Source organism: Anoplophora glabripennis, unplaced genomic scaffold, assembly GCF_000390285.2.
Source record: "Anoplophora glabripennis isolate ALB-LARVAE unplaced genomic scaffold, Agla_2.0 scaffold813, whole genome shotgun sequence".
NCBI classification, from domain to species: domain Eukaryota; kingdom Metazoa; phylum Arthropoda; class Insecta; order Coleoptera; family Cerambycidae; genus Anoplophora; species Anoplophora glabripennis.
Window position 1 is genome coordinate 89,559 of NW_019416927.1, and position 17,299 is coordinate 106,857.

At 31.5% G+C, this 17,299-nt stretch overlaps 1 protein-coding gene across 1 annotated transcript in view; it reads right to left on the reverse strand.

The window, feature by feature from the left end:
- LOC108911005 overlaps positions 1-15,815 on the reverse strand; it is a 30,461-nt gene extending 14,646 nt beyond the window's left edge. The window contains exons 1-2 of the mRNA XM_018715819.1: positions 15,660-15,815; positions 13,178-13,298 (exon numbers count right to left, since the gene is read on the reverse strand). Coding sequence (XP_018571335.1) covers positions 13,178-13,298; positions 15,660-15,815 — 277 coding nt within the window. The remainder of the gene's footprint in view (positions 1-13,177; positions 13,299-15,659) is intronic.
- Positions 15,816-17,299: the final 1,484 nt, after the last annotated feature.

Consider the following 17,299-nt stretch of genomic DNA (forward strand, 5'->3'; position numbering starts at 1 on the left):
TGCCCTACGTCATCAATGAAATAAAAAAGATTGTTTGAAGTTCTATACAGATCTGCATTTAAACGATCATTTAAAACAAGTACAGGCAGTAAATTATTGTTCAAAATGCTGCCACTGAAACGTTACTGAAATTTAATTGTTGATCTAATTGTATGCGGATTTTGTAACGCCCAGATATGTTCATTATGATTATTATTTATGCCGTCCCAAGTAAAACACGCTTCATCAGACCACATGACAAGCGAAAAGAATCTTATCATTCTGTGCATGTTGTTGAAATAACCAGCCAGCGACAAAATTCTAATCGCTGTGGAGCATCTCCTTCATGTAACGCTTGTACATTTTGGCGATGAAAAGGATGCAACATTCCTCTGTTCAATACATGCCATACAAAATTCGATGATAAAAAAAGATTATTTGTTATACACCGAACACTAATTGAAGAGTTGTCATTCACTTCTGTAGAACGAATGGCCTTTTCTGGAGCGGGGTTACCTGCTTATTGAAGTCTACTAGCTGTTTTACATTGACAATTTATTGATGAATAAATTGACGAAGTTCTTGTGGTTTTACACTGCTACAGACTTTGTCAAGTTTTTTGTTACCTTTTCACTCATAATTGTAGTGATACAACAGCGGTACCGTTTTGACACATATTATATAAATATTAGTGTTTGTAAGTAACAAATCAGTAAAAACAACACAAAACTAGTACGACGCCACACAATTATTTACATATCCCAATAACATAACCTCATTACTGATCTGAGGCTGGAAATCTGTTGGGTTGGTACTTCCGAACTTCACGAAGAAATTGACGAAAATTAGAACATGCTCTAATTCGTCAAGAACTTGAATGCATTCATGAAGTTATTTGACAGCAGATTTGGTGCATTACACTTGTCCAATTTCTTGATGAAGCGACTTCATGAATTAATTGATCAATAAATTGTCAATGTAAAACAGCCATACGAAATGATGCACTAAAGACTGTGTGGGCAAGTTGATGTCTATTTGGGTATCTTCGTCGGTATTTTCGGGCGTTCCCATTGGGATACCCATATACAGGGTCGGAAAGTCCCCATGGTTCATCGGCCGTTACGTGAGAGCGATAAAGTAAGTCATAGAAATCCGTGCGATAGAGAAAGATAGCTATAATGAAGGCGTCTAATAGTCAACGTCCATTGCGCCCTTCCACTAATAAGAAGTGGATTTTATTTGTGGAAGGGTGAACTTATTATTATTAAAATAGGCTAGGACAGAGGACTTACGTCCTATTATGAACAAAATTAACAAAATATGTACAGCATAATAGGTATAATAAACATAACATATTAAAGAATTAACTTAATACTAATATTTATTACAAAAGGTGAGCATGTAGTCTACTTTTAAATGAATTAAGCGTTGGTGCACCAATTATTGAAGATGGTAAATTGTTCCAAATTGTAAAAATTCTGTTGGACAGGAAGTATTACCTAGCTCTAGATTTAAAATTTTCTTTTTTTAACTTTAAGTCATGACCACGGAGGCGATCAGAATTCAACGAGTAGGTTGAAGACAAGTTGCCGAAAATAAATTTAAGAATTTTAAGTCATAATTAAATCACCTCGAAGGCGACGCTGCTGGAAGTCTGAGATGGGCCATGGAAAGTCGTTCCACATAGGAAGGTCGAACTCGTCCAAAAGAAAGCCTGGTCGCAGAGCGTTGAACACTTTCTAAGGATTGCTGGCCTCGAATGAGATCAGGGCACCACACAGAACCAGCGTACTCAAGAATTGGCCTCACATAACTGCAGTACAGTTTACACGACACATCAAATGATAAATTAGTGAACGACTTTCGCAGTAAATGGAGTTTAGAGTTAGTACGCTTACACACAAAGTTTACATAATCTGACCATGACAAATTGGAGTTTATTATGACACCTAGGTCTTTGTGAGAAGTCACTGTTGTTAGCACTTTTCCATGTAAGGAATACACACAATTGGGATTTCTACGGCCGATATGGAGAACAACACACTGTCTGCATTTAGCGGAAGTAGCCATATATCGCACCAGTTGGCAATGGACACTAAGTCTCGTTGGAGGGACACATGGTCACTATCAGGAATGGCGTATAGTTTAGTATCGTCTGCGTAGAAAGATACCTTATTCTTGACGAGATATTGAATATCACTGGCATATATAAATAAACAATAGGGACCCTAAAACTGAACCCTGAGGTATGCCGCTGACGACCGGTCTATCACCGGAGAAAGATTCACCTACTTGTTCCCATATTTAATTAGCCATACCCATAAACAGGTCTGGTCGAATTAAATGTGGAGATGATAGAAATGTATACGCTCAGGTGAAGAATGCGAGCGCGTCCAATGGAAAACGAGCACAGTTGTATTGGGCTTCTGGGCAATAAATCACAGCAGGTGACAAATAGTTCATAAATTGCCCAGCAGTGCAGTGCAGCAGTGCGGAATTTGGTGTGAATCAGGCAATTTTAATTTATTATAGGCACCTCCTATCAATCATTCATATTACAATTGCGAAAGGTAGAAATAAGAAGGATATTTTGTTTACTAATATTATCACAACATGGCATTTTGGGACCTTTTGAAACGGAACAAAACGAAATTTACCGCCAATATAATAAAATTGTTTGAGGACATAAATAATTAAAATATGTTGTTGGCCAAATGAACATATAATAGAAATTTTTTACACATTATATACAAATTATTATAATTTTTTACCTTTAGCAGAAAATTTTTTTAGGAACGCCTATGAAACTCATTAAATTTTATTACCAGACGTTTTTTTGCATATTCAACTGACTCCAGAAGGACTATACCCTTATCGTTTACTTTATATAGCATTTTTATTCATTTTTTAAAGTGTTTTTTAACTCAAATACTATTAATAATAACATTTCCATTGGCGTGGAATGTCCCATTTAAAAAACCATTTTAAAACCCTTTCCTAATTTGAGAGGTTGGCCAAATTTATTTGGAAAATAATGTTTCCCCCTCCCTTCCGGGAGTTACAATATAATAACTAAATGTGATATTTGTAACTTTCCCAATTATTCAAAGATATCTTGTTTTGATAGTTTCAAGCAGAAAGTGTTCTGTTTAATGATCTCTATAATATTTGCAATTTTTTATTTAATTTATATATCTTCAATTGTTCTGTATTAGTATACGATTATTTGAATAGGTTTATTAGTATACCTACTACGAGTTACCTACTATTTCATATCTATTTTATTAATATGTGGTGGATATAAAATTTGTTTTTATTGGTAGGTTTATAAATTCATTTCAAAATCTAATGCTTCAATATTTTAATAAAGGGCAAAATATATTTTATCGCAATCATACTCACAACGTTTGCTTGAGTCTATAAGATTTAAAAAAAAAATAATTTGGTACTGGACGCCAGTAGTGATAATAACAAAGTGTAAAATTTGGTTTAAAATCCTCTAGATAATTTTTTTATTAATTATATTTTGGCAATGTCTTTAGATAGAACAGAATACATTTTCCATTTTGTTAAAAATATAACATAATTTGTTAAAAGCACGGAAGTATACTTTTTAATTCATTATTATTCTAACCTTCAATGCCACCTACTTTAAATTACTGATGCTGAACAATGGGGGAAGCAAAAACCTCACCACGCTTCATGATTTCCATTTGAACAAAGCTTTTATAAACCTTTTATAAGTGCCATTCATCTAAGCTTATAGAGTTAATATTGATTTTTATCGCGATTGTTTGATAAAAAGGTTTTGCAGTATTATATAAAATGCAACAATGCTTTTGAAACTTTCCTGACAATGTTTCGAACAATATGATATAATTAATAATATAAATGGCGTTTTCTTGGAAATATATTGAAAGGAAATTTTAGTAAGTAATAGTCATAAAAACAAGACTAATTTTACCGAACTCATACAAGATTAAATTACTCAGAATCTAATGAAAATCTTCCACAATAAATTTCGCATTACCAAATTATAACAATCAAATGCATCAGTAAAAATATATTATGCTTTAACTTTTCTAGGTGAATGAATGGAGGAAATTAATCCAAAAATATTACCTTCAATAATAATTTAACTAGTTTTACGATAAAAATTACTACAAATAGGCAAAAATAGCTCACCAGGATAAAATTTCAGTTATTTGAAATGATACATTTACCCATAACTTTCATTTGCATTAACGAATTATGTCATTACTACAAAATTAATGTACCGGATGATACATAATTTTCTTTTTATTGCCTTTTACGTGATGTTAAGACATTTAAATAGGATAAAATGTAGACATGATTTTGTAAAAATTCTTGAGAAATATGTTCACATATTATAATATAAGGTTTTTCTCATAAAAATAGTTTTTTTTTACATCACTATTCATTGAATGTTCTGTTGATTTTTTAATTGTGTATTCCTATAATGCAAGATGATATATCTGGTCTATATATGTACTATGTCTGATAAAAGTTCTTAATTATTTATAGATATTACGGGAGCCAGAGCATATAGTCCATGAGTTAACAATTATGATAATGGTAATAGTAATGGTAATGGTAATGATAATGATAATGGTAATGGTAATGATAATGATAATGATAATGATAATGATAATGATAATGATAATGATAATGATAATGATAATGATAATGAATGAACAAAATTAATTATTTGTGTATTTTGTTACAGTACATTTTTCATAAAAGAGCATGTTTAATAAGTTTTTCAAACTGATTCAAGATATAAATGTCATCTAGGAATTTAGATAACGTGCTCGTAATTTGAATTAAATTTGCAATTACCCACAATACTATGTATAATCACTATCTACATTTGAAGATGGAAACTTTTCTATTCACATCAATGGTTAACACCATGACAAATAAAAGTTAAAACTGTTCAGTAACACATAATCTTTAAAGTTATACATTATACGTACATACATATATCTATATATCTTCTTATCTGAAAATTTTGTGACATGATACAAAGTTGGTAAGAAGTATTATTCCATATTCAAATTTAATTTTGCTAATAGAATCAAAATTTGTGGTTAAGAAATCTACTTTCTACTTTAGTACTCAAGATATAGAGACATAGAGGTAAATAATTTATTGTTAAATGAGAAATTAAATTATCTTCATTGTTTTTTTCCTATGCTTACATTAATTGAAGTAGGTATGTAACGATAACCTTATCAGTAAAAAAAAGTTAGCAATACACTTGCGAAATATGTAAATTAAAATTACCTCCTTTAATTTTTCTTTAATATGCGAGTAACTATGTTTTTGAAAACTAGTTATTATACAGGATGCCCCGGAAATAAGTAAAATGAGTTATATGGTACCACCATTGTACATCATTGTATAATTTTATGGGAGATATTTTATATAAAATGTTTTATCAAAGTTTATTATTGTTTTGCTGATAATAATATTTGGCTAATAGCTAACAATATACAGGGTGTCCCTAAAAGGTCTTTACAACGCTCCACCAGATATAGTGCGGCTCAAAGTTGCTCCGTTTGGGCGGCCCTGAATTTTGAAATAGTTTCTTTTATATTAATTTAAAACGCCTTATGCGATTTTGCTATCAAGTTGACATCGCTCTATAGGACGATAAACCCCATATCAAAATTATGAGTAATATCATTTCATTGGCGTAGAACTTGGGTTTTTTAGTAATTACACCTTCCATAAATCGTCGCCAATGGAAGAAAAGAATTTTAAGTATAAAATTTATATTAAGTAAATTATTTACTACAAAAAAGGTATTCTTGATAAGACTGTCATGGTTTATTCGAAATTTTGTAATTTGTTTTAATCATTTGTACCAATTTTGACACAAGAGTTGAAATAGGAAAAAAATATTTACAATTGTATCTGATATTATTTAAATTAAAATAAGACTTTTTAACAAATACGCTTATTCGTTTCGGCGTATTTGGTTTTTGTGTATTAGCTTTTTTCATAAATTTCCGGGTACCTACTTTTACACAAATAATTTTGTTGTCATTGTTTCAAGTAAATAAAATTTGTCACATTTAAGACACCTAAATTATTACGAAGATTCAAAAGTTTCTCATTTACTCAATAATTTGAATTAAATCATTTATAATTGCCGTTACAATTCACCAATGCAGAATAAACCGACATGTTATTAGTTTTTCGATATTATGAAGGGAATGGTCGAGAGTGTATCAGAGTGCACCCTGAAAAATTTGCAAATCTTGGTATACGAAGCTATCCAATGTTTGCTGTTGTGGAGAGACGTCTGCGGGAAACCAGTCGCTTTGCTCCTGAAACCGCGGATTATAGGAGGCAACCTTATGTAAGGGTTGCTGATGTTAAGCAAGATATCTTAGAATGTGTTGAAGAAGACTCAGAACTAAGCACGAGAAGATTGAGTGGAGGTATAGGAGTATCTAAAAATATTGTTAATCGGGTACCAGAGAATAGTTGCTAAATCTATATTATAAGCAGTCAAGACATCTTACCCCACGATACTGAAAGGCGCCTAGGTTTTTGTAGATTTTTAATAGGCAAAGAGAAATGGCTTTCCACTTTGAGAACAATACTTTGTTTACTGATGAAGCATGTTTCACAAAAAGAGATGTAACTAATTTCCACAGTTAACACGTTTATGCAGACGAAAATCGACACACAGTGAAAATTTTCAAATCGAATTTAAAATAAATGTGCGGCAAGAAGAATTAGAACTTTTATTTTGCCACAGAGATTAACGGAAGAAATTTAATTGGAATATCTACAAAATACGTTGCCAGACTTGTTAGAGGATATACATCTACAATTTCGGAGAGATATGTGGATTATGCATGATGAAGCTCCACCACATTTTTCATTACTTGTTCGTAACCACTTAAATCAACAGTGCCCAAAGAAATGGATGCGTAGAGGTAATGACGCTCCTGTAAATTGGCCACCACGTTCTGTCGACTTAAATCCATTGGATTATTTTTTATGGGGGTCATGTTAAGTCCGTGGTTTACATGATATCGGTAGAAAATGAAGACCAACTATGGTAACGTCTTCAATATACAACAAATACGCTAGAGGTGGCGAAGAAATTACTTGTATGCAAAGAGTAAATTTCAATTTCCTTCGTTGTGTAAATGTTTGTATGCGTGTAAATGGTGGCTATTTTGAACACCTACTATGACATCTTTATTTATTTGCATTTATGTTTTCCTAATGCTGCCAATGATTAAAATTACAAATTTCAAATAAATCATGAGTACCTTTTTTGTGGTAAATAATTTCCTTATCTAAATTTTATACTTAAAATTCTTTTTTTTCCATTTCCATTATGGAAGGTGTAATTACTAAAAAACCCATGTTCTACGTCAATGGATTGCTAATAATAATTTTGATATGGGGTTTATTGTCTTATTGAGCGGTGTCAACTTACCAAATTTTAGCAAAATCGCATAAGGCGTTTTAAATTTATATGTATTTACAGGGTGAGTCATTATTAATGGTACACAGCTTACTGGCCGATTGTTAACGTCAAAATATAGCGATTGAGACAAACATGCCTTAAGCAATTGTTGCTCCCTTTCGTTCTACAGGGTATTAAATTTGAAAAAATATTTTCGATTTTTTGCTATATTTTAAGTACGTAGGAACCGATTTTGTTGAAAATTTGTAGTGTAGTTATCTAGGGAGTGCTAGTTATCAATATAAAAGCATGTATAACTTTTTATATTTTACAATTTTGAATATTTTAACTAGATATTATTGAACTAAGTTTAATTGTAAATAAAATAGTTATACTTGTTACAAATCGATAAACTCAACCGTTTTCGAGATACAGACGTTTTAAGTTTTTGAGATTCGGCGGGAATTAATTTAGAAAATTAGTAGGTCATAAGATAACCAAGCCTGAATTAAGAATTAAGACAATTACAGCAACTGATTTTTTTTTATAATATCTAAAGAAATTATTAATCATAAAAGATTCTCGAAGCAACCACCAGCGACTTCAATGCACTTATTTAAATTTTGTCTGATGTTAAAAAATAAAGTTCTATGTTGTTTGATAATATGAACCGAATCTTGAATATTTGTCCACAGTTGTTCTTAACTATTGATAATGTCTTTGTAAACTAGAGAATTAAGATTGCTAAAAGAATAATCCAGCGGACTTAAATCAGGGCTACGTGCAGGTCAAGATACTTCGCTACCGCGTCCAATCCAACGGTGCGGGAAATTTCTATTAAAATATCCTCTTACTTCTCGGGTATAATGCGCTGTCAATTTATTATGTCAACGCCTACTACTTTGAAAAAAATAATTTTTTTAATTTAATTCCCGCCGAATCATACAAACTTAAAATGTATGTATCTGAAAACGGTTGAGTTATCAAGTATACCTTTTTTATTTACAACTGAACATAGTTCAATATTTTCTGGTTAAAAAATTCAAAGTTGTAAAATACAAAAAGTTAGACATATTTTTACATTGATAGGGCAGTATAACTAGCGCCCCCTAGACGTGACTCCCACACTATTGGCATACTCGTATTTGCCACTTCAAAAAACGTAAATCTACAAATTTGCATAACAATCGGTTTATACGTATTTAAAATATAGCAAGAAATCGAAAATATTTTTTCAACTTTAACACCCTGTAGAACGAAAAGAGGCAACAATTGATTAAGGCATGTTTAAGCTGTGTACCATTATTAATGACTCACCCTGTATATTAAAAAAAAGATTTCAGTTACAAATTCAGAGCCGTATACCGCCCAAACAGAGCAACCTTGAACTGGGGTAAATTTAGCTAAATCGACTTATTTTGAGCCGCACTGTATCTGGTGGAGCATTTTAAAAACCTTTTTGGGACACCCTGTTACGGACCGCAAGTTGATTAGTTTTTACAATAACACGTTCTATTAAATAAAATATGAAAAATATGGAAAATAACACATACAACTGGTAATAGCAATAATAAGAAGTGTCGGTCAGAATAACACAAACTTAATTATTAAAAAATTGCTGTGATTTAAAAACACCATTTTCTATTCAAAAACTAAAACCAGCACCTACCTACTACCTACAATAAAAGACCTCAAACATTGTTTTGTCTGTAATTAGTAATTATCCATTCGAATTTACTTTTTCACAGACGTTTGTGAGAAAATTTTTAAAAATCTTATTTCTACCGTATCGAATAGAAAAAACTACCCCATCCAACAAGAATTCCGCCTTTTAATAATCTTAATGAATTTGCATATATGTTGGTACCTCTTACAATATCTTCTCAGTATTCGTCTTATAAATATAAATATTTGAAGGTATCATATTTCGTTATTCCATTCTTTAAATCCGATTAAGACAGAAACACTGTTTAAATTTACTATTGTAGATGTTGAGTATCAATTATCATCTGTTACTATGGTAGAACATATTTAAAAAAAAGAAAGAATGTGATATCGCTCCCTCTGCCTGAGCGATGTAAGTACTTTACTTTACTGGGACATAGGTATACTTTCATTGTAAATTCTTTACAAGATGTAGTTGAAACTTCGGCCCAGAGATGGATGTTACGAATTCAACCACAGACAAAATATTCACGAACAGACTGCATCTGGCAATGGAAGTTATAAATCTTTATAGTGGCGATAGAGACCGCTACTGTTTGCATTTATATGTATATAGGCTAGTTAAATATATGTAGGCTTCAAATTCGTGAAAAATACTGATAATTCTAGTTCTAGTTCACTCGATGTGGGATGTCGTCTAGAAAAATGTGCATAAAAATCGTATTCGCACATAAAACAATTGCAGAAGTTATAAACAAATAAAGATTAAAAAAGCGATTTGGTATTTTGCAAATAAATCGAAAATATAAGCTTTAGCGTCAATATGAAATAATATCCTAAAAGAGGATATTTCCTATAAAAATGCCCCAACTCCCGAATCTCTATCGTCATTATTTACATCAAAAAATTATGGTATTATTTAGACAATTGAATAAAAAAAAAGTCCCGTCAAGAAAAAATTGTTTCATTGATTTTTCAATAAATAGGACCATCGTTAATTAACTAAAAATTTTAGAATTTACGTTAACATTCAAAGTCGGATAATAATTGTTTAAAAAATGTATTAAAATTATTTTGCTTCCTGGAGACCTTTTGACAACTATACTTAAAGTTCGCCTTATTGCGACATTTTAAATAGTTTTTAACCCATTAGTTATAAATTTTATTAGTTAACAAAAAATTAAAAATTAATGAAAAGTGGTCAAAATATTTTTTTAAGGGAAAATAATGTTGACACTGTTTTTATGATAGAAAGCGACATTAATAAATATTAGCTAAAAATTTTTCGGTACATGTTTAAATAATTTTTATAAACAAATGTAATAGTTACATATTTTTCATATTCAAATATTTATTGCTTAATAAAATCGTCTTGAAGGTTCATATATTTAACTTCAATAGTTTATTAGATATAAACAGTCAAAGACAGAATAATACAAAGAAAAGCTTAATTTTTTATAAACAAATTCATGTAACTAACGATCTACTCATTTGAAAGATCAATTAATATTCTACAAAATTGTCTTGAATGTCCATAACTGTGGTTAGTTTTGTTATTTTTTTCTCTATCTAAAAAAAATAAAAGAACTTTTAAATATTGTTTATAACAAATTGTTAAATAAACAAATAAATGTTCAACAATTTTTTTCTGTACTTAATCTTCTGGAGGATAATTATAAATTATACAGGGTGTCGGGTAGCTTCGGGGAAAAAATAAAGGGTTATATAGAGCAGGTTAAACGAGTGCTAGTATTTCATATAAACTTTTTACCTAGGTGCCATTGTTGAGGAATTATTGTCACTCAAAATAAGAAGTTGAAAAATGAATATAGCCCAAAATTTCTAAAGGGTTACTTTGATCAACTTGAATTTTGGGGAATCGAAGCAACTCATTCAAATGTATCTTTGTACATTTAAAATTGAATCAAATATTGTTTATTATACAAGGACGGTCAAAATTATGTTCTAAAATTTACGCAACTTTAACAGAACTGTCAAATTTGACATTTCACCCTCGCAAGTAGTAGTTACTTTTCTACAAAAAAAGATATACTTCATGACTTATGAAAAAATGAAGGGTTGTCAAGATAATTAAATGTTTGTATTTTGTGTAAAGGGGAATTAATTATCACATTATTATAATCAAATTAGTAGGTTGCTAAATGTGACAAGAGACGCATTAAGGCAGCTTAAAATTAATTCCCCTTTTATTGAAAAATTAAAATAAAATAATGAAATACTCTTATGAAGAATATGCAGATATGCATTTGATTTATGGAGAAGCGCATTGCAATTCTTTAGATGCTCAAAAAATTTACTCAGTACAATTTCCAGGTCGGTAAACTTTGTACCAAATCGGAAAACTTTTCAAATATGTAATCGTCGCCTAAGGGAAACAGGTATAAATGAATAGTAATGTAGTTACAAATTTATTTTAACCGTATTGCAAGCATATTGCCACGACGTGGTGGGGAAAGATCCCCTAGACGTGCTGTTTCCTAATGTTTTTTATTTCGTTTTCTAACATAAAAACAGTGTCAACATTATTTTCCCTTACAAAGAATACTTTTTATTAATTTTTAATTTTTTGTTAATTAAGAAAATTAACAACCAATGAGTTATAAGCTGTTTAAAATATCACAATAAGGCGAGCTCGTTAAGTATAGTTGTCAAAAGGTCTCCATGAAGAGAAATAATTTTACCACTTTTTTTAAACAATTTTCCGACTTTGAATGTTAACGTGATCTCTAAAATTTTTAGTTAATTAACAATGGTCCTATTTGTTGAAAAATCGATGAGAAAATGAATTTTTCTTTATTCAAGTGTCTAAATAATATGATAATTTTTTGAAATTTTTATATTAACATTTAATATGATAAAAAAAATTATATCTTAAAGTCGGTTTTGTGACTCCGCGCGCTGTGCGTGCATTGCTTTCGATGCTAAAAGTCCTATTTTCAACATTAAATTAAAATTATAAACGATGACGATAAAGATGCGGGACATTTTTATAGGAAATTTCTTCTTTTAGGATATTTTTCAAATTGACGCTAACGCTTATATATTTCGATTTATTTGAAAAAAAACAAATTACCTTATTTTAAGCTTTATTCTTATATAACTATTGCAATTGTTTATGTGCGGATACGAATTTTATGCATGTTTTTCTAGACGTCATCCCGAATCGTAGAACCCTCACCATCCCTTAACTCGAAATATCAGAATTATTCACGATTTTGAAGATGTTAGGATTCAATTTTAGCTAGCTCGTTTAAAGTTTTAGAAAATATCCCTCGATGTTCTTCATATGTTCTTCAAATGTCTTGCCCAATTGACATCGTCGGGGCATACAAGATAGATATTCCTTGTAAATCCTTGTAATACCGTCTCCATGAGTATTTCAAAATGGCCGGAGCATTGCAGAGGCCAAACCTATTCCAGTAGAGAAAGCAATCATTTCTTTGTCCTTTGAATCGACTTCTAGGTACTTGTCAATAACCACATTTGAGAACCAGCATAGAAAACCATTTTGCATTTGCCAGAGTGTCAATTCTAGGTAGAAGACAACTTACTGTCTTTCTTGGTTCTATCATTTACCCTTCTGAAGTCAACGCAAAATCTAGTAGAGCGTCGTTCTTGGTGACTAACACTACTGGTAAACCCCACGGGTTATTCAATGGTTCAAGACCTCTACCAGTATCTTCACACGATATAGACTGACATTTTCCGATAACAGCACCTGGATTCAGTTTCTGTCCTTGAGTTTTGAAATTTACAAGTCGGACATAAATCGAATCTTGCTTATTTTGCGTTAAGATTAGAGCCAACAGTAGTCCTTTTTTTCTTCAGCATCACTTAAAACCCCTTTGGCTCAAATTTCATCAGTTTTATCGACTGGACTTTTAGGGCCGGGAGCTAGCATTCTTTTGGGCATATAACGCGCGATCTGTTTGTATAGCTATTTTGTCTATGACGCAGCTAATAACTTTATCTGTATGAATTCTATTTTCTATTTAAATTGTAATTGTTGATTGAAATATTGTATACTTTAAATATATATAACAGTAAAACTCTTACCTTTCTTTTCATGGCGATGCTGTTGTCCGTCAATTGTGAATCCAAATTCGTAAGGTCTCCCTTCGTCGCTATCTTCTTGGCTTAAAGCTACTGTCAGAGTTACTAGAATGTAAATATATACCTGAAAAATATGAAAAGTAGCGATTATTGCAAAAATGAGAACATTTAAATATTATTTTCAATAATACGTTTTTCAAGATATTAAGCTAATTCAACTTAATATAATTTTTTTAATTTTCATAAAATTTAGTTATAACGTTAATACAAAACGTCGAAGTAATTATCATAACTATAAAGAATGAAGTTTTTATTTTATATTATATTATATTATATTGTATTGTATTGTATTGTATTGTATTGTATTGTATTGTATTGTATTGTATTGTATTGTATTGTATTGTATTGTATTGTATTGTATTGTATTGTATTGTATTNACGCCTACGCCTTTTTTGGGGGGCGGTATGTTTAGAATTCAAGTTAATTTTAATTTTAAATATTATGGGTTGCCTATAGAGTAGGAAGAAATGTACACATTTTATTTTTGGTAGTTGTTCCTTATCATTGCGGTTATTTGTGTGGCAAAATATCACGCTTTTTGTTGAGGATTAAAAGTGAAAAGGACGTGTGCTTCAGACACAAAAGACATTTTTCCGCTAAACTACGCTCCAAAAAACTGTATTTTCTTTTAAGTGGTGCAGAAAGATAATTCTGGTGCATTATTGTGAACTATCTAGGAAGAAGCCGGCCGGCCCATCGCTCCAAGAATCGCTTTAAGGTGAGTTTTGTCACTCGCTTAATTTTACATTCATTTTCTGCATAATTATCGTTCCTTTGGTAATATTATTTTAATACATTAATAAATCCCAAACATTTTATGGTCAAGATTCGAGCCGGATTAATTAACAAAATTCATATTATATGTGTGCATTTCTTTTTTATTCTTATTGGCAAATTTATTTTCATTAACATTAATAAGACTATTTATAATTTAACATTATCTGAATATCATGGAAAAAAATATTAAAAAATTCAAAGCTTTGCGACAGGAGGCTATTGATCAATTACATCAACTGCATAACATTGCTCAAATTGCAATTGATAATGTTACTTCTAGACGATTATTTAAACTGAGATGCGAAGATATTTCCACTATTAATGACGAATTCAAAGAAAATCATTCCAATCTAATATCGCTTCTATCAAATATTGAAGGTGCGGATTTTGCAACAGAACAAAATGTTAGAGATTCATTTTATCAGGAATATTATGCAATCAAAGCTATTTATGTGGACATCTTTGAAAGTGATGATGGAAAAACCACGGACATGTGTGAAAAATCACATGTCAATCTACCTCAATTAGATCTCTTGCACTTTAAGGGTGATTTACGTAATTTTGCAACTTTCAAAGATATGTTTGAATCTTCAGTTCATTCTAATAAAAATTTAACTAATGTAGAAAAATTTAACTATTTGTTATCGTGCTTATCTGGTCCACCTTTAACTTTAGCAAAAACCTTACCGCTTACAGGAAATAATTATTCGATAATTTATAACAAACTAATTTCTCGTTATACTAATAAACGCGTATTAGCTAACTCACACTGGCGGGAAATAGAAAATTTTAAAAAACTCTCTTGTCATGACACGTTATCTCTTCAACGTCATTTAGATGTATTTAATGAAAATTTAAACGCTTTAAAAAATATAAGTCTACCCGCGGAACATTGGGATTTCATTATCGTGAATAAAATGTTAGAAAAACTGGACAATGAAACAGCGGCGGCATTCGAGTTGTCTCAAAAAAGTAACGAAATTCCAACTTACGCTTCACTTATTGATTTCGTTGAACAACGTTGTCAAGCAATGGAAAATTTAGCTCTTATAAATGTATCCGAAAAATATAGAAAGTCTGAAAAAACCAACCGTTTTAATAGCTCAGTTTTTCTGACTAACTCGGAATCTACATCCAGTTGTTTATTGTGCAAAAAATCACATCAGCTATATAAGTGCGCTGAATTTGCCAAGCGATCTGTGGACGAAAGATAAAATTTTGTTAAAAATAAAAGATTATGCACTAATTGTTTAAGCTTTATGCACTTTTCAAGTTCTTGTAGGTCGAAATCCTGTTGTAAAATTTGCAATAAACGCCATCATTCACTGTTACATTTTGAGGATAGGCATTCAAATACGACATCCGCTGTACAGGGTGATCCTATACAGGGGACTCAACTTATAATATTTCGCAAGATGGACTCATATCAAAACGCTATTTACAGGGTGATTCATTATTAGTTGAACCTTCTACTTCTAACGCTAATCATTCTGGAGTGATACCGCCGGTTACAAATGCACATTCATTCACAGGAATTATTTCTCGCAATAATGGAGTTTTATTATCAACCGCACTTCTTGAACTCGCTGATAGGTGGGGAAACTTTCAAGTTTGCAGGGCTTTGCTTGATTCTGGATCACAAACTACATTTATCTCGCAAGAATGTAGTAATAAGTTAGGTCTGCCTCGCTCTAAATTATCTTTATCAGTTCGTGGTTTAGGATCTATGCAAACCATACTAAATTCAGGTACTGTTAATACCACGTGTCGACCAGTTGGGAAGTCTGGTCCGCTTTTAGACATACTGGCCGTAGATTTACCAAAAATTTGTGACGATATACCAACTGTGGAAATTCGGGATCCTTCTTATACTTATATTTCTAATATAAAGCTTGCCGATCCTGCTTTTCATTTACCGGATAAAATAGATATTCTATTAGGTGCTGACATTTATCCTCATATTTTATTAAATGGTTACGTAAAGGGAAACTTAGACGAACCTTTAGGTTTAAATACTATATTTGGTTACGTTTTAATAGGTAAAGTCAAAATGAATCCTTCTCAGCAAATTAATTCATTCTTTTGCACTACTGATCACGAACCGTTAGAAAATATTTTAAAACGATTTTGGGAATTAGAAAATATTCCTAACGCCCACGCAATCTCCAAAGATGACGGTGACTGTGAACAATTCTATTTAAATGCAACGACTCGCGACAAGGAAGGACGATATATTGTCAGTTTACCTTTTCGTGAAACTGAACCGCATTTTCAAAATTCTCGCTCTTTGGCACTTCAACTTTTATACTCGCTTGAAAGACGTTTATTAAAAAATCCCTCTTTATATAAAGAATACGCTTTCTTTATGCAGGAATATCTCGAATTAGGTCATATGGAGGCTATGGCACCTTCTAATATTTCAAATCACAATTTTTATTTACCGCATTCTTTTGTGCTTAAACCAAATGCACTTTCTACAAAATTACGCGTAGTATTTAACGCTTCCATAAAATTGCGATCGGGACCAACACTTAATGACACTCTTTATATTGGTCCTAAGTTACAGAAAGATATCATCAATATCTTGCTTAATTTTCGATTTCATAAATTCGTGTTTATCGCGGATATAAAACAAATGTATCGACAGATATGGGTTAACACTGCGCATAGGGACTATCAACGAATAGTGTGGAGATTTTCTCCAGAAGAACCTGTCAAAGATTATCGCTTAAATACTGTAACTTACGGTATATCATCCGCTCCTTATCTAGCTATACGAACACTTTTAAAGTTAGCCGATGACGAAGGTGACGTATTTCCTAATGCTGCAACAATATTACGCTCGGATGTATACATAGACAACATAGTAACTGGTAGTTCTTCGTTAGAAAACGCAAAACGCTTGAAAATCGAGTTGATTGGTCTCTTGGCGCGTGGAGGTTTTCAGTTGCGAAAATGGGCAAGTAATGAGCCTAAGTTACTCGATGACCTTCCCACATCTTTTTTAGCTAATGATTCTCATTTCTGGGATGAAGGAAATGATCTAAAAGTTTTAGGTTTTCGACCATTAGGTTAGGTCGTAGGCGACCTTCTTCCGATGACTTTTCTTATCGTGTAACCTCTGTAGTTGGAACCTGTTCTAAACGACAAATTCTGTCCGAATTGGCACGCATATATGATCCCATTGGATTTTTATCACCAATAACATTTTTTATTAAACGTGTTCTCCAACGTTTATGGTCCGCTGGGATCAACTGGGATGACATTCCCCCCGAAGATGTCCTCCA